Source organism: Haliotis rubra, unplaced genomic scaffold, assembly GCF_003918875.1.
Source record: "Haliotis rubra isolate DU_JTF1 unplaced genomic scaffold, ASM391887v1 Scf96, whole genome shotgun sequence".
Taxonomy (NCBI): domain Eukaryota; kingdom Metazoa; phylum Mollusca; class Gastropoda; order Lepetellida; family Haliotidae; genus Haliotis; species Haliotis rubra.
In genome coordinates this window covers 138,049-165,164 of record NW_025767701.1, presented here as the reverse complement: position 1 = coordinate 165,164, position 27,116 = coordinate 138,049, and the positions used below count along the sequence as shown (strand labels likewise).

The following is a 27,116-nucleotide window of genomic DNA, read 5'->3' as shown; positions in this document are numbered from 1 at the left end:
TCTTCACGGGTCCCTACACACATGACATATCTTCGGATTTTGTTTCGTAATCTCTTAAAGAGTCAGTGATTTCGTGAAATCACTGTGCTCCCCCAGGGATTTCATTTATTCCCTAACATTTCAAGGGATTTCATGCAATTACTGATTTCCATGGTGTTCCATTACATACATTTCCTGTTAGGTTATCAGTGAATGTGTGAGATTGATGTTTGTAGCTTAAAACGTTTAAAAAGCTTTACAACAATTTACTGTTGAGTTTCATTTTATCCCTCAGTTCATAGGAGTTAAAAACTTTGACAATTTACTGATGCCACTCTTGGCTAATTACTCCCTTCAATTTCAATAAAGGCAGATAGTGGTTTCATGAAATCTCTGAGCCAATATTTCAGTAATTTCATGAAATCCCTTGGAAGTTTAGGGAATACATAAACTACCTGAGGGTCGCAGTAATTTCACGAAGACACTGACTCTTTTAGGGACTACGTGAAATTCGTGTTTTCCCACATTCCATGTAACATGTACAAGTTCACCAGAGTCAATCCATAAAGTAATTAATCCTAGCATGGACCTTAACACGCTTCACTTCTCAGATTCTGTGCTGCTTGTATGTTAGATAGGACATTTTTACCATTCACGTAGTATATTATCTCTTGTCTATAAGCACTTACCTCCCGTTCGGTGCTGTATCACGTCATGCTTAGTCTGAATATAAAACCGTTCAGATCTGTCACACCGTGAAAATGAAAACACATAGTTGTACAGGTATTATCAGCTTCCGTCTTAACACAGATCTGTTTTAGGGGAAGTAGTCATTGTCTGAACATCCGTCTAGAAGTGGTCTTCAGCAACCGATGCTTATTGTAACGGGCGACAAACGGGGGTAAGACTCGCTGACTTGGTTGACACATCTCATCGTATCAGAATTGCGTACTTCGGTGCTCATGGTGTTGATCACTGGATTGCTTGGTCCAGACTTGATTACTTACAGCCCGCCACCATAAAGATGGAATATTGAAATGCGGTCTTAAAGAACAACCGAACCGAACCAGTATCTGAAATAGCGTTAAACACTAATGAAATAAAACCCAGTTAATGACTGACCTGTCAGGAGATACAAGTGTATGGCGTGGACTCTCGGTCCAGTGTCAAACCGCTCTGATCGCTCGCAACCTTTGAACAAAACATGACCCCTTATCAGAGTACATAAGAGATGGCTTAACACTGTTCCGTCCTAAAGTTTTTGCTATTTCTTATGACGCACCTTGGACGTTGCTCTTGCGACAATTTAATCCTTCGGTAAAAGGAAGGTATATTGATCCATCTTTCGAACGAATACATATTGATCAATCGGTAATGCAAACGTATATCGATCATTCGGTAAAGCAAACGCATATTGATCATTCGGTAAAGAAAACATATCGATCCATCGTTAAAACGAAGGTATTTCGAGACATCGTTAAAACGAGGGCATTTGAGTGGAAATCTCAGTGACACTATGTTCATACATTGTTAAATAACTCCTTGATTGAGAGATTAATTATCAATCATTACTTCATTGATCTGCTCATAATACATTGAATCCTCACTGACATTTTTTTAAAACAATTTTTTTTTTTATAGATCTTTGGTAGTCAGTCGCTTGTTCAGTTAATGTAGAACTTACCCAACCCCAGTTGTCTACTTGTTGCCATGTCTTCTTCTGGAATGTTTAAGCATTCATAAGTAAATAAATCCTAGACTTTCGAATGCATTTAGGCTGAATGCTGGGTGTACCCCCCTCTTTGTATCACGGGGCAATGAAGTAGCCTAGTGGTTAAAGCTTTCGTTCGTCACACCGAAGACCCGTGTTCGATTCCCTAGTGTGTGAAGCCCATACCTGGCGTCCCCTGTCGAGATATTGCTGTAATATTGCTAAATGCAAATTAAACTCACTCACTCACTCTTTGTCTACCTTTCATGGTGGCGACATTACATTTTGACATTAAAAATACTTTTCGATCCAAAGCGAGGGAAGTACGTTGCCAGCCTGTGCTTGCCTTGCTCGCATATAGGAAGACTGGTACTTTTTCTCTGCTGCGCAACCCTAGCTGCTCTACAGTTTGCCTGTTCTAAACCATACCGCTATGATGGGATACTCCACGCTACTGACTTTGACCTTGACATCACAACAACGAATCAACACACTACACCCGAGTGATTACAAGCAACGTACTCACACCTTTTAACACGTGATCCCATTCAGGCCTTTTATGCAGCTGTTAACAAACGTCTTTACCTCGCGGCTGAGACGTTTTGAACGTCGGAATGTGCAATGAGCTGAACTGAATACAATGGGTGACCGAGAGCTGGGGATTTCCTTTCGTAATATTAGTGGTGTGTAGAGTATTCACACAAAATGCCATAACGTTTTCTTAGCGTATAACAGCATATTCAAACGGTACCACTTGCGCTTAAAACATTAAAACCGCTTGAGATGTATCATATATGCTTGGTGTGACTTCAGTAAGAACGCCATGTACCTGTTCCAAACAAATACACACGTACCTTCAACCACTGGGTACAGTATGTGAAGCCCATTCCTGGTGTACACCGCAGGAATGTTACTAAAAGCGTCACAAATCCAACTCATTCAGGACCTTCAAACACAACAAATATAATCTTACCTACGAGAACGTGACCCCACGTGACCACTGTACTATGTCCTCGACGAACACCCGAGGGTTTGTACAAGTCTACATACAAGTCCTGACCACGGATACAAGTCCTGACCACGGATTCAAGTCCTGACCGCGAACAATACCGTGACGCTCTTTGTGGTCTAACCATGTATGACAGTAAGCATTAAATTGCAATGTCAAAAGTCATTCTTGCCTTCAGTGCGTAAATATGTGCGGAGTGAGCGGTTGAATGTTGTTTTTGTACCTAACAGCTCATGTGTTCGTGTCACCCGTTATGTGTTCACGCCCAGTTTCTTCACGTCATGAGGAGCACGGCATTCTGCATGATTCCAGCCATACATACATACATACATACAGGCAGACAGACAGACAGGCAGACATAAAAACATACAGACAGACAGACAAACATGCATGCAGGCAGACAGACATACAGGCATATAGACAGACAGGCAGACAGACAGACATAAACACATACAGAGAGACATACAGATAGGCATTACAGACATACATACATACATACATACAGACAGGCATGCAGGCAGACAGACAGACAGACATGCATGCAGACAGACAGGCATATAGACAGACATACATACATACAGACATACAGACATGAAAACAGACAGACAGGCAGACATGCATACTTGCAGGCAGACAGACATACAAGCATATAGACAGACATGGAGACAGACAGACAGACATAAACACATACAGAGAGACATACAGACAGGCATTGCAGACAGACATGCATACATACATACATACAGACATACAGACATACATACATACAGACAGAGTTAGGCAAATATACAGACATGCAAGACAGACAGACAAACATACAGACAAGCATGCAGGCAGAGAGACAGACTTACAGACATGCAGACAGACAGACAAACATGCATATGGACAAACAGACAGACAGACAGGCAGGCAAACAGGCATGCATGCATACAGACACACAGACAGACAGACAGGGTGACGGCAAAGACTCAAATTCGATTCTCCACATACATACATCGAGTCCCATTTACCCACTCAACATGCAAACAGTAATGTTGTGCATATCGGTGCAGGGCACGCTTTGTTATACAACACCGGTTGTATGACGTCAGAGAACATGCCCGCAACTGGAGGCGTCTCGGAGAAGAGCGACTCCCAGCGTTTATCTCCTACCACGTCTTAATACAGAGTTCTCTATTTGTAGATGTGTTACAAGTCCTGGAATGATTTGAGGGAATAATTTGACAACACTTAGGTGAGTAAATCGTCAGGGTTAGGCTTGATCTGCTTTGAAAAGAAATAGATAATGAGTATTACACGGAAGTAGATTACTATATATGCATTGCATGTATATATCTGTCAATCGTGGCCATACAACTCTTACCCTTTAATACCATACTACGGTTCATGTTCAATATTTCCGGTGACAGTTTCCTCGAGTGTCAGAGTTAATTCTGATCGCTCTGTTATTAGTAAATGTCCAATTATAATAAAATAGGGGAATCCCCTAGTTTCGGTTTCCCCCTACCCGGTGCACCAGTAACATTGTTGACTGTAGATATTGAACCCATATAATACAGTACCCATGCATGAGAGTGAACGGTACAATCTTATCCTAGGGATATGATTGTTATCTAAATGTAATAAAAATGTGCAGCAAGTTAATATGCAGAGAATAATTAGTTTGGCACGTGAGGGCGATAATGACGGCTACCCTTAAATGGAGACAGAGTACATGCTATTTATAGTATGCATACCTAGTATTGTTAACGTTCAACTGCCTACAAGCGTGTCGGTGTGTATGCATGTGTAGCTGGATCTGACTGAATACATGACCATTCATTTCTTGTTTTCCACCTCTAGATGCCTGGGATCATGATAAAGAAAATAAAAGAGGTGGGTGAGTGTACCAGAGGGTAACATATATGAAACATGAAAGTTTTTTTGGTAAAGTTTGCACAAAGAGCTGTAGATTTAGAGTTGGCATTTTCAAGAAGATTCATGAGACAATCGTTATTTACATATTGAGTAAGTACTGGGTAAGTGAGCGAGCAAATTATCAATCGGTTTGTGTCACATGTTACGAAGGTCTGTAGATTTATTATCATGAAATCATTTTCACTGTGAATTATCAATAAAATACACTTAAAATACCACTCAGCCAGTGTCTCCGTATATCTGTCAGTGGTGGTCTATATGAGTATCACGTGTCGTCTAGATGCTGTCGCCGACAACGGAGATGGATCCAGACACGAGTGATGTCAGCACCGACGACATTGACAACAATGATTGTCCTCAGCGTGACGGTACAGAAGAAGCATGCAGGCCTCCAGTACACCAGCAGAGTAAGATACCGTTCTGTCAAAAAACGTTCCATGTTCAGAGCGTCAAATTATCAAATAGAGTCTTACTACGAGAACGATTTTAGTTCTTTTTATTCAGTTTTACTATTTTCAGACACAAAAAAACATTAGATCAGTAGGAAAGAAAGTTACATTTTGGTCAATAAAGGCTTGTTTATACGGCGAAAATATACACATGTGCAAATTTGCATACATGAGTAAATTTACATAGGGAGTGTAATTTGCTAGGGTGAGCAATTTGCTATGCGTTCATACGGACTTTAGGCAAAGCGGTAGTAAATGTTGATAATAGTTCATTTCTGCACTAGCAATGGATGGAGTAAGACGCGCGATAAGAAGAAGGTATAGGCATTTCCCATATTACATCAGTGTTGGTCTGATACTGGGATGTTCCAATGATCGAACTTCTAGAAGAAAGCCAAGATCAAGTCATTGGTATACGGAAGTTGTTGGCAAACATTTCACCGATGCCGAATGGTTAGAAAATTTTAGAATGCTAAGAGAAAGCGTATGAATTGATCTGCACTCGACTAAACGATGAGCCTCTCCCCTCTGAACATACAGTTGAGGAACCATTGGATGTGAAGAAAAAGGTTGCTATAACAATCTATTGGATGGCTTCCTCCGCAGAATATATAGAACTGTGGCCAACCTTTTTGGTGTCGGAAGGCAACCGTATGTATCTGCATCCATCAAGTGTGCGAAGCCATCATGAAAACTTCTCCTGACTGAATACGTCAGGTTCCCCAGGGAGACGCATTGAAGGATGTTATCAGGGGCTATGAGGAGCGTTGGGGATTTCCAAACTGTGTAGGATCTATAGATGGCAGTCACATCCCTATCATAGCTCCTAACTTTTCACACGGTGACTACCACGAACAGGAAAGGTTTCTATTCTCTTTATCCTTCAAGGGGTATGTGACCACAACCAGATGTTTACAAACATCAATATTGGCTGGCCAGGCAGAGTGCATGACGCCCGTGTCTTTGTGAACTCAGACATTTATTTCCTTGGTGATGATGGTTCTCTCTTACCAAACTGGTCGAAGAACATCGAAATACACAGATGCCCTTGGTGCTCCTTGGTGATGCAGCATACCCCTCTTAAAGTCATGGTTATTGAAGCCCTACACTGGCAGAGCTAACCTCACTCCAGCTCAGAGTACCTTCAACTATCGACTCAGCCGAGCCAGGATGACGATTGAAAACGCGTTTGGTCGCTTGAAGGGACGCTGGCGGTGTTTTCAGAAGAGGATGGACGTTGACGTCGAATTTGCCTGCACGGTAATTACATGCTGTGTTGTCCTCCACAACATTTGCGAGAGTGTACGTGACCTCTACAAGGAGGATTGGGACACCGAAGAAGACGGAGAAGAAAATGACTACCAACTGGATGTACAGGATGGGGGCGACGAAGGGATTCAATGTGCGAAAGCTCTGCGTGATGAAATCGCGCTGGCTTTCTGCAATGATGTGTTTAAAGACATTATTCATTTTGTGAAGACATTTACTTTGGAGTAAACCATGTATAGTTCATATTGGTGATTATTGTAAGCATTTAAACTTGTACATGCACGTGTTTCAAAATTCAAATTAAAGTATTTTGTGAAGATGTAAGCAATCCTTTCTTTTATGCCAACACACCAATACAATATTGCAACACATTGACCATAACCTCAGAGAACAATTTGACATGGCGTTTTTGCATTAGCTATAATACACACTTTCAATAGCCTCAAAACCAGGATCATGATTTTCGAAACGGTAAGATACGCAAACATTTGACTTTATTAGTGAATGACAAGTCATGGTTTCAACAGCATTATCCTCAAAGCTGTAAGGATAATTACGAGAGCTTTCAGTAATTATTCAAAGCTGGTAACAGAAGGGTGAAACCATGCTTTTTCTTCTTTTCGGAAAAAGTGAAATGTGCACTAAATCTAAAAATCCTTTATTCATAAGAGAACATGAATTATTACAAGGCTTATATCTAGATGCTGTCTAGATTGCTCAAATGAACATTGTGATTACAGCAGCACTAAGAATATGGCTGGACAAACACCAGAACGGAAACGTCTCAAGACACACACTGGAACTAACTCGAAGGATGAAATGGAAACCAAACGCCAATGAACTTCATGGCGGTTGATGAGAAAACAGAATTGAGCAATAGTTAAAATAATCATGAATGTATCATTTATAGTCTTGTGTCATTCATGAAGTCTACAAATTGTAGAAACTTGTTCCGTCTTCAGTATCAGTTATCCAAGAATCGTCGTTTGAAGATTGTTGGTTGACTGTCGAGGAATAGCGTGATGAAGGGCCCGGACCTCTTACCGATTCACCTCCATCATACTGAGCTGTAAAACCCGTGCTGTATGGGTCAGGTGGGGGCTGTTGTCCTGTCCCCCGTACAGCTCTCATAATCATATTCATCATGTTGAACTGGTGCTGTCTCTCTTCACGCTTCTGTCTTTCATCTGATTCGATCTTGGCTTTCTCGACATCAAGCTTTTGGCGTTCAAGTTCTATTTTCTGGCGTTCAAGGTCAAGAACCTTATCATCAGATCTCTCGTTTGCTGCACTAAATCCATCCATCACAGATTTCAGTGCTACTTCCATCCTCGTCTTCCGAGCTCTTTTCTTCTCGCTTTTCACCTTTTTCATTTTCCCCTTCAGTGGATACCTTTCTTTATTCTTTCTGCTTTCCGTGTCAGATGCATCCTTTTCATCCCTTTCAGTTTCATTATCAGTAAGAGGTGTAATGTCAGCACAACTGTCACCAACAGCCTGTGTGTTTGCCTGTGCTGTATCATCAGGTTCACAAGAATCCCCTCCTTCATCTTCGACTTTCTTGGTCAATGTATCTATAACCTTTAGAGGCGACGAGGCTGGTCTGGTACCAAGAATGGCGTCCAGTTCTTCAAAAACTTACAAAGTTTCCTTCCCTTTCCACTTTTCTTCAGGGTTTGATTTACACTCTCTGTATGTCCTCGTTAAGGTATGGATTCTCACTTTACATTGGTCAGGATGTCCTGTTGAATCCTTTTGTACCCATTTCCGTCGCGACAGTATTGTACACCGAAACATTGTTGCTTTGGGGGTTTTCCAGTAATTCCTCTATACTGTTATCTTCCCATATTGCCAATAGGCATTTTGTTTCCTCGTCATTCCAAGCGGAACCGCGTCTTTTGGCACCTCGAGTTCCTTTCCGGTTCGCCATTGTCGTGTGTCTGTTTTTAATGGAAGCTAGACATCAACTGACAGATATGTGACCAATAAGGCGCGTAAAGTATACGCGGGAAACTACCAAAATAGCCATTATGAAATCGAGCGGGACAAATACTCACCCTGAGTAAATTTGCTATGCGTTTATACGACCAGATTTGCTTAGGGTAGCAAAAAATAAGCATTTACTCACCGGTAGTAAAACATTTGCACCTGGTCTAGGCCAGGAGTATTTTTGCTTGGGGTAGTAAAATTTGCATATGTGTAATTGCGTTTATACGACCAAATATACTCCTGTAAGCAAATTTACACATATGCAAAAAATAAACACATGTGCAAATGTCGCCGTATAAACAGGCCTTTAGATAATTGTAACTCGTACCGACATTGTGTTTTAAGTGATCTCTATGAGGAACTGTTTCGTAGAGAGTGATATTTTGGTCCTACTCTTTCGGAATTAGTACCATATACTTCATACATTAAAATTGGAGATATATCAGGGTTTTACCAAATTTTGGGAGCTTAACCAAACATACTTTTTATTTGCACAATCGAATGAATACATAAACACAGAGTCGGATCCATGATTCTGGAGAAGGGGAGATGCACATAAATCATGAAGTCAAAAATTTATGGGGAAATGCTACTCTAGGAGAGGTGTGTGTGTGTATTATTGGGGAGGATGGTAGGATTGACCTTCGGCTTTTCAAGGAGTTCATACAATTTAACAGGGCCAAATCACACGACGTTCGGGAATATGATACATACTCTTCCCACAGAGCCCTGACTCCAAATAATGAGAGCAGTATCCAAGGGGAAAGACAATTCTTTGATATGAAACATACAATTAAAAGAAATGTAGTTGATTTTGCATGTCATGTGAATGTAAAAGACCATTCTCATTTATCATTTGGTACGTCAAACCAATTGAATGATGTACTGAAATGTTTGCATTAGAATAAACTTTTGAATTTGAATTTAGCCATTTCAATGGTTATTTCATGAAAATCATAACCATATTCATTGTGTGCAATCCTACAGACTTTAGATTCAATATTACTGGGTACCTAGACAACGTAGGTATGTGCTGGACCTCAGTTGACCACTGGCTGTTGGAAATGGTCCGTAAGTGTAGATATGGAAATCTTCTGTATGATGTGTGAACTATGACAATGTGTTTAGTAGGTTGTAATGCAATTATCCAGATCAGTCAGACCTACCAATGGTATATTGATTTCAATTTCAATATGAATACATTTCTTGAGGCAACCTTATCCTTGATTAAGACTTGCAGTAGACACAGGTAAACGTGTCTTCGTAGACAACATTCCCCCAAGCATACTCATTGCCGTATCCCAAACACCTCTTGCATGTTTAAGCTTTAGTCTTAGTTCTGTCCATCCTGACCATAAGTCCTGACCATATATTCTAACAATATGTGTCCATATTCTAAACATAAACTAAATATTCATCAGACCGAGGTGAGGCGGCCCAGCAGTAGGACATTGCTGGCGTTGAAATATAGCAAATTAAGTATTCTACTACTCTACTGACAACTGTGTCATTGTCACAGTTAGTAACTCAAATCTTCAGGTTCAACCTCACGTTTTACAGTATAGACACACATTGACTTTACTGGCTACATTTTGAGTACAAGATTGAGGTCAAAGACACTTGGGCTTAGCAAGGTCAGGACATTATCAGACCAGGGCCAGTTCAAAAAGAAACAGGGGCTTAGATAAAGATAAAGATGCCTAAACACAGTCACTCAAACATTTGAACCTACATAGACTGGGTTGTCATCTCTGTATTTTAGGTGATTCTCCTTGTTTATAAAATCATCAATGATGTACTGGAGGGATAACGAGACGGTTGGATTATTCATTTGGTTATCAGAGTATGGGTCACGTGAGGGGCGTATCTATTTGAGGGCCAAAAAAGGGTTATTTAAAGTCATATATCAACCGATCATATGATCTATCTTATCAGTTACAGCCTCACATGGCATTCACATATTTCAGTTGTGACAGAAACAACTTTTCATTGATGGATACTGTTTATTGATTCGGTGATACCATATTTTATTTCTCATGGCATGCCATGCCCTTATGCGTGTCTTGAACTGATAAGGGTGGGTTTTTCCATTAGGTCACCTAGCAACCCACGTATGAGGCCACGTGAAAGGAATTAAAAACTCATTAATCCCATTCATCAAGTAAAGTAGGTCACCTGTCAACAAAGGACTCTTTACCCGCCTATACAGCATATGTCTGTTGAAACGGATGAGTGAATTGCACAAATGTCCACTATATTCAGTTTACAATTTACTGCATATGATGAACCTTGTAAATGAAAGCATTATTGTTGAATTTATTAAGTGATTAATTGATTTCATTTACAAGCATCATAAAGTTGTTTTTACTTGAAATGTGGAGGTGATAACGAAGTCGTTTTAGGCACTTAGAAATTGCAAGAGTTAATGAGTATAGTTTTGCGCGTTTTCTAGCAATATTCCAGCAATAACACGGCGTAGGACAAAATTGTACCAATTTGGGGAATCGAAAATACCCCACACTCCAGAAATTGGAAGAAAGTGAGTAGATAACATTGTGTTTATTTTCAGACGTTTCGATGGAGTTTAAACAAATACTAGGGTCGAACAAAAGTGATGTCAATAAATGTACAACATCTGGTGTTTTCATCAATGAACAACACATCCGTGAACAGCATGTACATACTGGTATGTATTACAAACATGTGGACTGACAATAATATGGGAACCGTGATACTCTGCAGTTTCATGGAATACAGTCTCCACTGCAATTACCACTTTAATGCAGTAAATATACAGTACAACAAGGTAGTTCACGCAACACAGTGTAATACAGTACAGAAAGGTTCACACTACTAATACCACACTTTTGAGTCCATGAAGTAAGGGCACACAATACGGCAGTATAGAATACAAGAAGGTGGGACACATAGCTAAATATTGTAGAGTACAAGAAGATAGGACATACAACACTATTCTGTAGAGTACAAGAAGATAGGACATACAACACTATTCTGTAGAGTACAAGAAGATAGAACATACAACACTATTCTGTAGAGTACAAGAAGATAGGACATACAACACTGATCTGTAGAGTACAAGAAGATAGGACATACAACACTCGTATTATTCTGTAGAGTACAAGAAGATAGGACATACAACACTATTCTGTAAAAGTACAAAGAAGATAGGACATACAACACTATTCTGTAGAGTACAAGAAGATAGGACATACAACACTATTCTGTAGAGTACAAGAAGATAGGACATACAACACTATTCTGTAGAGTACAAGAAGATAGGACATACAACACTATTCTGTAGAGTACAAGAAGATAGGACGTACAACACTATTCTGTAGAGTGCAAGAAGATGGGACATACAACACTATTCTGTAGAGTACAAGAAGATAGGACATACAACACTAGTCTGTAGAGTACAAGAAGATAGGACGTACAACACTATTCTGTAGAGTACAAGAAGATAGGACATACAACACTGATCTGTAGAGTACAAGAAGATAGGACATACAACACCATTCTGTAGAGTACAAGAAGATAGGACATACAACACTATTCTGTAAAGTACAAGAAGATAGGACATACAACACTATTCTGTAGAGTACAAGAAGATAGGACATACAACACTATTCTGTAGAGTACAAGAAGATAGGACATACAACACTATTCTGTAGAGTACAAGAAGATAGGACATACAACACTATTCTGTAGAGTACAAGAAGATAGGACATACAACACTGATCTGTAGAGGTACAAGAAGATAGGACATACAACACTATTCTGTAGAGTACAAGAAGATAGGACATACAACACTATTTTGTAAAGTACAAGAAGATAGGACATACATCACTATTCTGTAGAGTACAAGAAGATAGGACATACAACACTATTCTGTAGAGTACAAGAAGATAGGACATACAACACTATTCTGTAGAGTACAAGAAGATAGGACATACAACACTATTCTGTAGAGTACAAGAAGATAGGACATACAACACTATTCTGTACAGTACAAGAAGATAGGACATACAACACTATTCTGTAGAGTACAAGAAGATAGGACATACAGCACTATTCTGTAGAGTACAAGAAGATAGGACATACAACACTGATCTGTAGAGTACAAGAAGATAGGACATACAACACTATTCTGTAGAGTACAAGAAGATAGGACATACAACACTATTTTGTAAAGTACAAGAAGATAGGACATACAACACTATTCTGTAGAGTACAAGAAGATAGGACATACAACACTATTCTGTAGAGTACAAGAAGATAGGACATACAACACTATTCTGTAGAGTACAAGAAGATAGGACATACAACACTATTCTGTAGAGTACAAGAAGATAGGACATACAACACTATTCTGTACAGTACAAGAAGATAGGACATACAACACTATTCTGTAGAGTACAAGAAGATAGGACATACAGCACTATTCTGTAGAGTACAAGAAGATAGGACATACAACACTATTCTGTAGAGTACAAGAAGATGGGACATACAACACTATTCTGTAGAAGTACAAGAAGATGGGACATACAACACTATTCTGTAGAGTACAAGAAGATAGGACATACAACACTATTCTGTAGAGTACAAGAAGATAGGACATACAACACTATTCTGTAGAGTACAAGAAGATGGGACATACAACACTATTCTGTAGAGTACAGAAGATAGGACATACATCACTATTCTGTAAAGTACAAGAAGATGGGACATACAACACTATTCTGTAGAGTACAGAAGATAGGACATACAACACTATTCTGTAGAGTACAAGAAGATAGGACATACAACACTATTCTGTAGAAGTACAAGAAGATGGGACATACAACACTATTCTGTAGAAGAGTACAAGAAGATAGGACATACAACACTATTCTGTAGAGTACAAGAAGATAGGACATACAACACTATTCTGCAGAGTACAAGAAGATAGGACATACAACACTATTCTGTAGAGTACAAGAAGATAGGACATACAACACTATTCTGTAGAGTACAAGAAGATAGGACATACAACACTATTCTGTAGAGTACAAGAAGATAGGACATACAACACTATTCTGTAGAGTACAAGAAGATGGGACATACAACACTATTCTGTAGAGTACAAGAAGATGGGACATACAACACTATTCTGTAGAGTACAAGAAGATAGGACATACAACACTATTCTGTAGAGTACAAGAAGATAGGACATACAACACTATTCTGTAGAGTACAAGAAGATAGGACATACAACACTATTCTGTAGAGTACAAGAAGATAGGACATACAACACTATTCTGTAGAGTACAAGAAGATAGGACATACAACACTATTCTGTAGAGTGCAAGAAGATAGGACATACAACACTATTCTGTAGAGTGCAAGAAGATAGGACATACAACACTATTCTGTAGAGTACAAGAAGATAGGACATACAACACTATTCTGTAGAGTACAAGAAGATAGGACATACAACACTATTCTGTAGAGTACAAGAAGATAGGACATACAACACTGATCTGTAGAGTACAAGAAGATAGGACATACAACACTATTCTGTAGAGTACAAGAAGATAGGACGTACAACACTATTATGTCGAGTACAAGAAGATAGGACATACAACACTATTCTGTAGAGTACAAGAAGATAAGACATACAACACTATTCTGTAGAGTACAAGAAGATAGGACATACAACACTATTCTGTAGAGTACAAGAAGATAGGACGTACAACACTATTATGCAGAGTACAAGAAGATAGGACATACAACACTATTCTGTAGAGTACAAGAAGATAAGACATACAACACTATTCTGTAGAGAACAAGAAGATAGGACATAAACCTCTATTATGTAGAGTACAGGAAGGTAGGACATAAACCTCGCGACACCATGAGATAATGTACGAAATGAGTGCTAAGCATACAGCACACAGGACAGCGGACAGAGCAGCTTGAAAATTTACATATGCTGATAAACTCATTTTAAACAATAACTATCCATCAAGAAACCCATATATATATTTCGTAACAGATTTAATTCAGCTGATATGTTTACCTATTTCGGTAGAGTCATCCGATGGTGTTGCAATCTCTACTGACAAAGGTGTCAAGCCAAAAATACGGATATCGGGTAAGTTAATGTAATCGAGCTTACTAATTCATAGGTCATTGTGTCATAATTTTACACTATCCACGACATATCTTTTCCCCAAACGTAATTTGCAACAAAACAAATATTACATATTTTGTCGCATTTTATTTGACTGCTGTAATACGAAATATAAATTCCATTTCTTTCTTCAGTTCCAGCAGAAAATGGTAAAACAATCGTGCAGGGTAAGCGTAATCTTTTCTTAGATACAACTAATCTTATCCTTGTTTGTCAAACAACAGAACATTATCTACGAAATCACCCGTGCGATAAGTTGTTATCGACCAGTGAGCACGAACGTGAACAAAACGACTGATATTTCCCAGCTTATTAAGGATTTATGTTCCAAAATCAATCATTTGCCTCTTTTGCACAACGTTAACGCTTGAAATATCACATGAATATCTAGTAAGTGATAGGATGCACAGTCTAACTACGTTAATGATAAACTGACAGATAAAACAAACTGACATTTTTACTGCAATCTATAGCTATTATATTTCAAACAAAATGTGTTCCTTGTCAGTTCGTTACAACCGTGAGGACTCTAATGGAGCCAATGCTGAAATTATTGCGATATTGAATCACAAACACTAGAACCAATCAATTCTTTGGCTCTCTTTCTTATTTAACGATATGTGTTATTTTGTATTATATTTTGACAGTTGAATGTGCCAACAACAAGATGACTTACTGTTGCTATGAACAAGATGATGGTCAGGGACGGACTCTCGGGTCAACATGGAATTTTAAGAATGTTGTGCACGGACTGATAGAAAGCATTGTGAGCGACGGTGATTTCATTGAGTTCATTGATAAACTGAAGGGACTTTATAGTTGTAAATTAAAAAAAATGCACAACAAGTCATGTCTTGTTTTGGAATTTCTACATGATACTGAGGAAGATAGAGGCAGAATGATGGAAGATCAGGAAACGGTGAAGACAATGTTTAAGAACTTTTTGCAAGGCATTGGGAAGGATGCTCCCAGCTGCAGTTTGCAAGTTTGCACTGAGCCGGCAACTGACAACATCAGTGATACCAGAGAAAGGGCGGAGAACAAAGAAGATGCGGCCGCCTTGCCTTCACAGTCTTTGAGTGAAGATGCGTAAAAGAGGTTGGTGAAAATCCAGTAAACACTCCACTTACATTAGATTCGCAATCAGGATTCAGTAGTGTGCGTTCAACAATTCATACTTGCATAACCAACTTTTGTTAAGTGGATATCAGTTATCATATTGAACAACCTATAAATGAATACACAATGCCATTTAGAAAGTGGTGAAATGTAACTTATTATGTTTGGGATTACACTTTCACAATAAAGTACAGATTCTAGTACATTTTGTTGGGTTGAGTTCCATCCAGGATTCGAACCGACACCATCAGAGTCAGGCACCCAATCGCCAAATATAACATGAGAAAGTGTAATTCCAAATACAACCCATGTTACATTTGACCACATTCTAAAAGGCATCATGTATTCATATTTTTTAAACATGAGGCAAAAGTACTTTTGTCACAACGAAGGCTGTTTCGTCAATTTTCAAAAGGAAAGTAATGTTTGATATAACTTCTATATTTACTATTTCTGAAAGTACTGAGGTAAGCGACTCTTTTCAGGAAGTTGACTGAGGGATCATCAAAAGAGAAAAGTCAACACTACAAAAGGTAAGTGAATCTTTTGGATCTCCTCACTTAAAAACAGAATGTGTTTTGGTCATTGTGTTAACAGAAACACCCTAATTTTATATATTCACTCTTTTCTGTAAGAACATGTCACGGCCTCAGCAGAAACACCCTATTTTGATATATTCACCCTTTTCTGTAAGCACTCAAAGTTATGTTGTTTTCATTAGTGGTGCCACAGATGAAATGGCAGCAGATACTGAACATGCTGCCAGCCTGCCTTCAACGTCTGCGGCTGAAATTGCGAAAGAAAGCATTGGTGTAAATCCAGAGGTTATCCCAATTGCATCAAATTTGTAAGATGAACAAGTTGATACTCTACAACCTGTGAATGTTCAATGGATACGGGTTATCACACTGCACACTTTATCTATGGTGAATACATATCGGTTGTCTTACTGTATCTTTATTCATGTTGAATGGATGTCGGTTTTCACAGTATACAACTTATCTATGTTCATTAGAAATCAGCTATCTGGTAATCCAATGATTAGTCTACTTTAGAGACTAAAGTGGTCTCTGGATACAACATATATACTGACATTTTTTTCTTAAATATTTTCCTTTTTCGTTTATTTTTGAAAGGAAAGTGTTGATTTACCTGGAAAAAAGTTAAGCACCAAGTATTTCTTAGAAAGTATGTTTCGTCTAACATCAGTGATGTGCAGGCACAGTACGATGGTAAACGTTTATTTTTGAAAGGAAAGTGTTGATTTACCTGGAAAAAAGTTAAGCACAAAGTATTTTTTAGAAAGTATGTTTCGTCTAACATCAGTGATGTGCAGGCACAGTACGATGGTAAACGTTTCATGCTTTTTGAAAGAGCTATTTGCACTCACCACGAGAAGACTGCTTTTCACGAGTGCCGATTGAACATAGAAACACGTGCAAATTAATTACCGACATGTGGCACGTGCACAAAATCAACTTGTGAAAAATCTTGGTTTTGCTCCTGGACATGCTCTTCAGTGTGTGTTTGGGATGCACTTTCCACTTAGTCCACTTGCAATAATTTCTTAAATGAACATAATTATCATGTGTGTATTCATTCACAAGCTGAACATGAACGTATTCTGCAAGCGCTCAACATATTTAATGGTACTTAACGTTCATCCATTTGAACACTGAACCGCAAAAAAACGTCTTTCCCTTTTTGAAATTGGTAATCAGTTTAATTCAAACACATGTAAATAACATAATAATTGTCAGAAAGTTTTCAAAATTGACATGTTTCATAATCAATACTTAAAGACGAATTTCAGACAACGACAAGCCAAACTGACGACAGGTGGCGCAACAGTGCGATCCGAAAGTCAATAACGTGTATGGCCTCCTTGAGCGTTGACTACAGCGTTGCATCGTCTGCACATGGAGTGGATGATACCATAGGAACTTGCGCCCCACTCGGTGATATGCCGGAGAGAGTTCATCTGCAGTTGTCGGCTTTGGTCGCACATCATTGAGCCTCCTCTGAACTCGCCCCACAAATGTTCTATTGGGTTTAAGTCTGGACTGAGGGCAGACCATTCAAGAGTTTGTATGCCGTGTTGACGGAGAAAGTCTATAGTTGCTCTGGCAGTATGGGCATGCGCTTTGTCATGCTGGAAGGCGTGGTTTCCATGACGACCAAAATGTCGCAGGACGAAGGGTGTCAGCGCTTGATTATTGTAGCGGGCAGATGTTACACCATTTCCTCTACCAGGACCAATATTCTGGAACACCATAGGGCCTAGTTTGTGACTGAGAGCAATAGCACCCCACACCATTACCTCCCCACGAGTCTCTTTCCAGGACACAATCATCTGCAAAACGCTCCCCGCGTCGTCGCCACACTCTCATTCTGCCATCAGCCGTCGAGATGCAATTCCGGCTATCGTCGGAGAAGACTACAGCCAGCCACTCCTGGTGACGCCAATCTGGAGACGAGCACGACGATGTCAAACAAGAGGATTGGACCCCGGTACGGCCTGCGACGTCTGACGATTCTCTGTCTCAAACGCCTCCGCACTGTGTCGGCGCTGATTGATCCGTGTAGTTTCCGTAGCCGATGCGAAACGATTTTGCAGGTGATGACGGACAATCTGCCGATTTGCTTCAACGTTTTCACAGGCGGTCTTTCACTGCGAGGACGGTCGGCTGTGCTTCCAGTGGCTTGGACTCGTTGCTGCAGGTGGTATATTGTTCGAGCTGAGCAGAAAAATGATTTGCAACATGTCTTGCAGTCTGGCCAGCATTCAGTCTTCCTAAAGCCTGGCCCCTCTGTTCCCTTGATAATCGTGGCATGTCGCTACTGTCGAACAGTGAATGATTCAGTGCATGTTCGGTGGCTCTTCTTATATGGATGACACCTCGGGATGCACGTGCATTGTCATTTTCATGAAATACGCACAAACACCTTGTCCCTTCATTACTTTAGTAACTCCGTTTTTTGTATCAAATTCAGAATCTGAAACCAACTTTTCTTGAACACTGGCTACGAACCATGTCTCGCTAAAATATAAAAAGTGAAAAATTAATTAACATTCAGCTGAAACATATCTGGCAAAATGTTTGGTAGGGTGTATGTACTACTTTCTGTAAGCACTGATATAAGCAGTACCTTTTTCAGAAAAGTACCTCCATGAACCTCTGAAGAGAAAAGTGCACACTATATATCATGACAAAACAAGACATGCATCACACAGTCAAAAGTATATCAAAACGTATTACTTGCATATAGTAATATTTTTAAACCTATGGGTAGGGAGTTTCTGAGGATACCAACAACTATGACAAATAATAAATAACAATAACAATTCTTTTATATAGCTCCTAGTGTCCGTCTGACTAGTTATTTACTGGACGCTGTAATCAGAATGGGATTAACTTGTATTAGCCCGGATAAACCAAGCTGCCAGTGAGGCGCATCGAGGGTTAATGGTCACATGAGTTATCTCACCAGGTACTCATGTTCTGCTGGTTGAACAGAGGCAATTTTGAACCAAGTCACTTGTCTCACCTGTGTTTCGTTGTGGGACAGGACTGAAGTCCTAGAAACTCTCATGAGTCAAGCTGCCAAACATGGTCACCCACGGACACTCTCCACGCTCAACGTTGCTAAACGTCAACTGATTAGTGACCTGAGCTCTATGCACAGGACCACAGACCACCAAATATGTAGGTGGGATGACATGGTGCTTGCACAAAGGTATAGGTCCAGGTAATGGTGATATTTGCCCTTCCTGCCATTGCTTTTACTGAAAGTCATAAACATTTTTCAAAACCCCTTTAAGGTTACTCATGATTCATTAATTTGCTATCATTATGATTCTATTTTTAGTGAACCCACGAAATCCACGTCGTTCACAGGTGAGTAATTGCTAAAAATTACTTTTCTCCTTTACTGTATTGAAATAGGGGAACATTTTATGATGTTTTTCCAGGTATGGAAGTAAAGTGCTAGGAATGCTTGATTGTCTATACACTACCCAACCTAACCTGCAGGATCAATATCAGCATAAGGTGTTGTTAAGATGATTTTAATATATAATATGTGTGTGTGTCCTATATTATGCAACATTTTCAACAGCATGAGATGTTTCATGAAACCGAAAAGTAGTGGTGATGTGTCAAGTAAATAGGCAAGGTATCCATATTTGTGCAGGAAAAATAGTGTGAAAGTATGTTCTGGTTTCTGCTAAATCGTTCCTGTTACTAGTATATGTGTAGAGTATTAAATGCTAATCATCCGAATATTGGATATGTCATTTCTGGCTCCAGTAATTATGCCAGAAGGATTATTCTGGTGTTACGAGATCAGATCACGATTCATTCAATCGATGCCGTTATGATTCCACTAGTATTCCTATAGTTGTGGTATTTGAAACCTGAGGAAATTTTATATCATGGGTGTATCATCCCGGTTCGGAGAATAGGACAAAGCAACCAGCATGTGCGTTCGTCCCGGTCTCTTTGTTTCAGCGGCAGAACTCCAAAACCATAGAATATTCCTTGTTAATATTTGCTGTATAGATAAGGCCAGTGTCAAACTGGTACATATTGATAGATAGATATTCTGAGAGCAGATGTCATCTCCTGCTTCACTTGCGGGTATTCTTATGCGCTATATTACGTCGCAATGTTTCCATACTTAGAAAGCTGTATGTTTGTTCAAATCATGCATTGCTGAAATGATGAATAGATTTCAGTTCCATGTCTCGTAAAACGGCCCATTAAGAATAGATCGACCACGAATATTGTCAAATTGTGTCCATTTCAAATGAATTATGAAGTGGCTAAACCAGCACAACATACATGTACATCATTCTGTAGTTATATTGAATAAAAAGATATTTCCACTAATTAAAGTTACTCCCAGCACATGTCAAACAAATATCCCTTGATATCCGAGTTTCTTCTTAAGCAGCCCGTAGTAGTCTTACCATGTCTTTCATAGACATACAAAAGATGGAGTCGTGTTCAATCTTATTCGGAGGCAGTCTCCTCCATAACCTCATTTTCAATGTGACGATTGTTCTAGGTTGTTGCGGTTAAAATTCATTACAGATTCATTACGATGCGTTTTGTCAATAATTAGAGGTATGGAGTGTATTTATATATAATTCAAGCATTTAATACGTAGTTACTTTTTGGGTTATGCGTTACCCTGAACATCACAAGACATCGCAGAATCATTCAACATTCTATGGAACATGATTGAACTTATTGACGAGGCAAGAGCATGCCTCAATCTTCTCATATTGCACCAAGACAAGTGGTAATGTAAACAGCCCTCTTGCGCTGGATGCCCATCGCCTTTTCATGAAGTTCTCTTGCTAAGTAATTATCCCTAGCAGCGATTTTATTGCTATTTTCAATGCCGTTGAATTTAGTAATGCTACTCTCTTGTGTATCTGTCATTGTTCCGAGAAATTGAAATTATTGGTATAATGATTTGCTAAGAGTCTTGTCTTGGGCAGAACCAGACAAATGCAGTCATTTCTGTTGTATAAGTATAACACCCCTGTGCATCTTGGACAACCGTTGCTGTTTGACACTGTTATTAATGACACATTGTCACTTCAACCAGACAATGGTGAATATTATAACGAATTATTTTCCTTACATGAGCTACATACTGCCCTTGAGCAAACTCATGATAAAGCAACAGGCGCTGGTGATATCCAGTATCAGCTCCAGAAGCATTCGCCTGATTCATGTCTGGAAACAGTTCTAGATATATTTGACAAAATATGGACATCAGGGAATTTTCCACCTTCATTGCGTAATACCATTGTGCCATTACCAAAACCTGACCGGGATCATACTGATCGTCTAATTACAGACCAATATATTTAACGAGGTGTGTCTGTCAAACCATGGAACGAATGGTAAATAATGGATTAACTTGGTATATTGAAACCAGTATTCTTATAATAAATATTCAATGTGGTTTCAGGAAAACACAAAGTACGATTGATAATTGATCATGATAGAAGCCCTTGTTAGAAATGCTATAGTAACTGACAACATGCAGTATCGATATTCTTTGATATCGAGAAAGCATAAGATACCACCTGGAAGCATGGCATTTTGAAGGATTTACATGATTTTAGTTTAAGGGGTGGTTTACCTCGTTTGATACCACAGGTTTAACAGACAGGCAATTACAAGTCCAAGTGGGTTCAACCCTGGCTTATCATTACAATCAGGATCGGCTGCACAGTGTGCAACAAGGCAGTATTTTGTCCGTCACATTGTTTAGCATTAAGATCAACAGTTAATCAATACTTTTAAATGATTCAATCGATGGATCAATTTTTGTGGATGATTTTAATATTTATTATCGCGGTACTAGGCATGCCATAAAACGGCAACTGCAGTTGTGTTTAAACAAAGCGAATAAATGGCGTTTGGAAAACGGCTTCACATTTTCTAAATCAAAAACAAATTGCATACATTTCTGCCGTAAATATATACCGCATAAAAACCAAAAACTTTAAATGCACTCCCATCAAAGTTGTTAAGGGGGTCCAGTTCTTAGGTCTTATTTTCTACTCCCATTTGACTTTCCTTCCTCAAATCAAATACCTAAAAATAAATGCCAGAAGGTACTCGATTTATTGAAAGTAATCTCTAATTCAAAGTGGGGAGGGGATCAAGCTACCCCCCTACACCTATATAGATCATCGCTCCGCTCGAGCCTTGAGTATGGCTCCATCATATACCGTTGAGCCTGCAAAAGTAACCTGAAACTATTAGATAACAGCTCTAGTATTAAAGGAGAAACAAGTGTCATATTAATAGGTCTTGAATATATGTCAATAAACATCCTAAATATAAACGATATATAATATTTTCAGTGGGACGCCCATGTAGGTATCAATAAATTACATACAAATAAACCAACTATCGGTTACACCTACTTGAGTTGTAAGACCAGATCTGAAGAGGTACGACGATTATACGACGATGTCGTATTGGCCACAGCAGATATTCACATGAATATTTATTGAAAGGTGAGGATCCTCCGTTTTGAATCCCTTGTAATTTTAGTTTTGTCATTTTGATTTTGGTCATCTGCTGAATGGTTAAATAAAGTCCGGAAGTAAAAGTATTCTAAGTCCCCGTGGTCCCTAGTATGGTGATCGTCCATCAGTCGTTGACCTATAGTCTGCTTTTATATCACATGGTTTTCGTAAGTAAAATGGTTTTTGAATTACATGCTAGTTTTAACACACTCTGTGATACTCTACTTATTTTAAAGCCCTTCGATGACTGGTTGTTTAACATCTCGGATATATTGTGTATATGAAGCAAACAAAAAGTATGGAACACCCTAAAATGTGATAGTCATACATAAAATTAAACGTGGTGAGGTCATTGATACGCTAAGGTAAATGTAACTTTTTGTGTGCTTAATGGGCACTTTCACCGACATGATGGAGCTTGCAGTGAAGCAACTGATTCAGTATTCGTTGAGTTTGAGTGAAATGAAACAATGTCATAAACAGTGAAAAACTAGGGTTCTGAAACACACCAGCACCATGTTTGATTCAAACGCCCAAAGGGTTGCAATTGACCTTGATGTTCTTAAACGGGAGTAGGCCCCTCTGGCCAAGGTCACTCTAACATACCATGACTTTCATAGACAAACAGATAATAGGGTCGTGTTTAATCTTTCTTGGGGAGCTGCCTATCCATACCCACATTTGATGATAAGAGGGGGAATATCTCAAAGTTTAAGGGATTATCGAACTAAAATCGATCAGCACAGATTCCCACGAAATAGATATTTCAGAAATAAGTCTCAATCAGTATGTATCTCGTTATGCTGATCACAATTGTGATTATATGTCAACTCCAGTTTCTTACTGTTTTACTGAAGACAAGGTGTTGGATTTCACTTGACGAAACAGGTTGGCTGCATATATTTAATCTTTTTCATTTCAGCGCAGATCATTTTATTAGACATACAGCACAGATTTGATACTTTACACAAGCATATTAACTGTTCCATACAGAAGTCACAAGGTCTTAAGATTTATCAAACACATGTTGTTTGTGTAGTCCTGATGGCTAAATCACTGTGAGCGATCACTTTCTTGAGAAGTCGAGGAAATTGTTAACACTTCTCAAAGTGTGTTGATAGGTTTAATACAAAGAGCCACGAAGGAGAGATTTTGGAAGGGTTTCTGGTAGTTGGGGACATAAGACCTACATGTCAGACAAAACATGTAAAACGTTTAAATGTTAAACCATCATTAAGCCACCAGGGAAAGTTATGTCCATTGGAAGTGTTCTATTATCATAACTAGTAGTATATATAATGGTAGTCCTGGGCCAAGTCCAACGAAAACCTATGCAAAGCTTTATTTCACAAATAAAGCTTTTGTCGGGTCCTTAGATCCCGCCCCAGTATATCTACTACTTTTGAGCCCCCGGTTAACTTCCCGCCCACATGTGGCACCACTGTGCCGCTATGTCACGTTGACATCTATAAAACAGTTTAATGTGAATCACCTATGATCTCTTTGGTGTTCGTAATAAAGGCTTGCTGGGCTTTTTGTATCCCCTGTTCTATGTACTTTTTTTTCCTCGTCCTCGCTGATAGCAGACTTACGAGACTTGGATCGAATCTCTTGTTTCATTTTGTTATATTTTGTGAGTTCAGAGAGGATTGAATGAAACTCCTCCTCTGAGATTTTACTGTCAGTGAGTGCCTAGAAATATGCTCACTTACCGTCTTCAACTTTGCTTCGGCCAGAACCCTGATTTCATCGTGTTTCAATGCCTTACAATGCAGTCTGCAGGATACAAACTTAAGCACCAACCCTGCCACCCCTACCACCCCAGCTGTTATTTCGATGCCTAGCACTATAGGTGTGGCCACGATGGTAGCTAACAACCCAACACCTGCCGCCCCTAGTCCCATGCTGGTTGCCATAAGGGCAGTATCAGTCCCGTCCACGATATTGGAAGCTCTATGGTACTTCTTATATAGTGCTTTCCGCGTGTCGCGGTCTTGTTCTAGTTGGCTTTTTACATCACATAACTGTCTCAAGTGGAACCCGTCTACGGTTTCCAGGATCTTCGCTACTTCCTCTACGACTGGGTATAGCCCTATCCTATAATATAAGATATTTTAATTGGGTTTCATTTAACCTTCGATTAATGTACTTAAAGCTGATAATACTTAGATTAACTTGCGTGTAAAAAAGCAGGGTCTCAGCTCTACTTCCATCAAGGCTTGCTAAAGGTCTGTTTCCCGATACCTTAATAATACGACAACGTTGGTTATTACACCTGTCTTCCCAACCTATCAGCATATCGTCTATAATGCGAAAATAACTACTAGTCAAACTTATATCTCCGAGATAGACGTCTATGATGAATGTGAAGTTTTCCGCTACATCTCTAAAAACCTCTTGGTAATCGAGTAATTTGATATCTGTCTTTAACCTCCCATTGGAAGCTAACATGTTGCCCGAGGGGTCTGGTATTGGTATGACTTGTACACTAGATTCCGGAACGAACGATCCTATAATGATGCCGTTGTTCCTAATCTCGGAGATAGTATTATTTTGTTTCAAGGAGATGTAAGGTGATGTGAGGGTTAAGTTGACTAACCATTCAGGGTCTTTAAAATCTGATAACGACACCGGCCTATACACGTTGTCTTTGAAGTGCAGGATGTATAAGGTGTCTTCCTCACCAGGCTGATCGAATCCCTCCGTGTCCCCTAGGTCGTTTAGCGTAGCATTGGGCCGATGTCTAGTCATTGCTATAATACTATTACGAGATAGTTTCCAATTGTTTTTCTGATAATTTCTCAGGAATGCACCTCACCCCCATGAAGTGTATGTTGTCGGGTAGGAAGATCTTGATGAGTGATATCGTGTCTTCCACGATCACGGTGACTCCCTGCAGACTGGTGTTGGAGTCGACACCCACCCGCACGTAAACAGTGCAAACGTGATACTGGTGTCGTTTCCCCCACTGGAGTTTGATCCCCTTCACGATTTTGACTTCATCCCGCGATGGTTCCCCTATGTAGACTTGAATGACCAGCATTGAGTTCGCCGGTAGACTCGCCAGGATGTTGACCACGCCTTCGAATTCAGACACCAACTGCAATACCACGTTTTGCATCCCGGGCTTGCTAGATAGCATGTGCGCTGCCATACTGGCGAGTGGACTGATGATTACACTACGTCTCTGTGTCTGGACGTAAGCCATGATCAGGGTTCCGTTGTTAACGACTTTGTTTAGGTAGTTGTCTTTGTTCTCCGTGAACACGTAGGGGGAGCTGAGCCTAATGTTGAGAAACCAGTCGACTTTAGCGGGCAACAACACCCACTTGTCGTCGTCGGTTAAGACGAGGGAATACTGCTTATTTTTGGTGATGGCCGTCACGTTGCTCTCAACATCTTCTAAGTCGAACAGTTTGCCTCCGAACGATGGGCACATTATCCATGTATCATCACCGGTGTTGACTAGGGTGTACCGAGTGTTGACGGCCGCTCTTGAGGTATCTACTATATCACTTAGGTTGCTAGTACCACCAATGGAGGGGACTTCAACGCGTTTGTAATGTTGTTTTTCAGTTGCAAGGCGTACAATTTACCATCTACTCCGGGGTCGTCGAATCCGCGTGTGTCCCCGAGGTCGGAGATCCCCACATTGATGCATTTTTTCAACTTCATTCCGGGGCCTTGTGCGCTGGTCATTTTATGTGCAGCGTTATGCTGAGGTATCCTTATATTCACGGGATTATGCTTTATATCTAACACCGATATTATCAGGTCAGGGATGTTGCCCTGAGTTAACCTCTTATACTGCCGCGGTGAAAACGACTCGGTTCTACCGTCGTTGTATTTCTCCGTTTTCAATGGTACGGCTCTCAGTATCGTGGAAGGGTGACCCCCTTGAATGTTGTCCGTTGTGCTCAACTGAAGGAGATGAATGCACAGCTCTTGGTACAGTACTAGGTCGGGTAACTTCGAGCCTGTGACGGTAGTTGTTGGTTTTATCTCATCAGGCGGTATCCCGGGTGTTCTCGCCAATGATCGGCCGAGCCTCAAGTGGTTTGTTCCGTTGTTGGTTAACACCACTGTGCCGTTTGAGTCGTTCATCTTGAGTACGGCTCCCAAGGGTTTGAAGACCTCGTCGCTTAGCGAGCACACGCTGTAGTAGCCTGCGCTTATCTGGATACGTGTGCCACTGACGAACAGCTTATTGTTGCTGGCATTGATGTTAGTCCATTGCAGTAGGTAGGTGATATCGCAGAGTGCGACTTCGAGTTGACCCGACGTGTTATCGATCGCATGCATCAGCTGAACGGCCTCGCCGCATGTTATTCCTGGAAGTGTTATGTACATGTTAGAGTATATATGCTCATTATATAATAGTTTTAAAATGTACTCCCCAGGAGTGTTTTACCCTAAACTGG

General features: G+C 39.8%; 1 protein-coding gene across 1 annotated transcript; it reads left to right on the top strand.

The window, feature by feature from the left end:
* The first annotated feature begins 3,785 nt into the window (after window positions 1-3,785).
* On the top strand, window positions 3,786-16,515 carry LOC124265057. The gene is made up of 8 exons (XM_046699854.1): window positions 3,786-3,933; window positions 4,542-4,574; window positions 4,897-5,023; window positions 10,893-11,009; window positions 14,415-14,477; window positions 14,651-14,683; window positions 15,164-15,614; window positions 16,357-16,515. Exons 2-7 carry the CDS (start codon window positions 4,542-4,544, stop codon window positions 15,607-15,609), a joined length of 819 nt encoding a protein of 272 aa, XP_046555810.1. The 5' UTR covers window positions 3,786-3,933; the 3' UTR covers window positions 15,610-15,614; window positions 16,357-16,515.
* The last annotated feature ends 10,601 nt before the right edge of the window (window positions 16,516-27,116 follow it).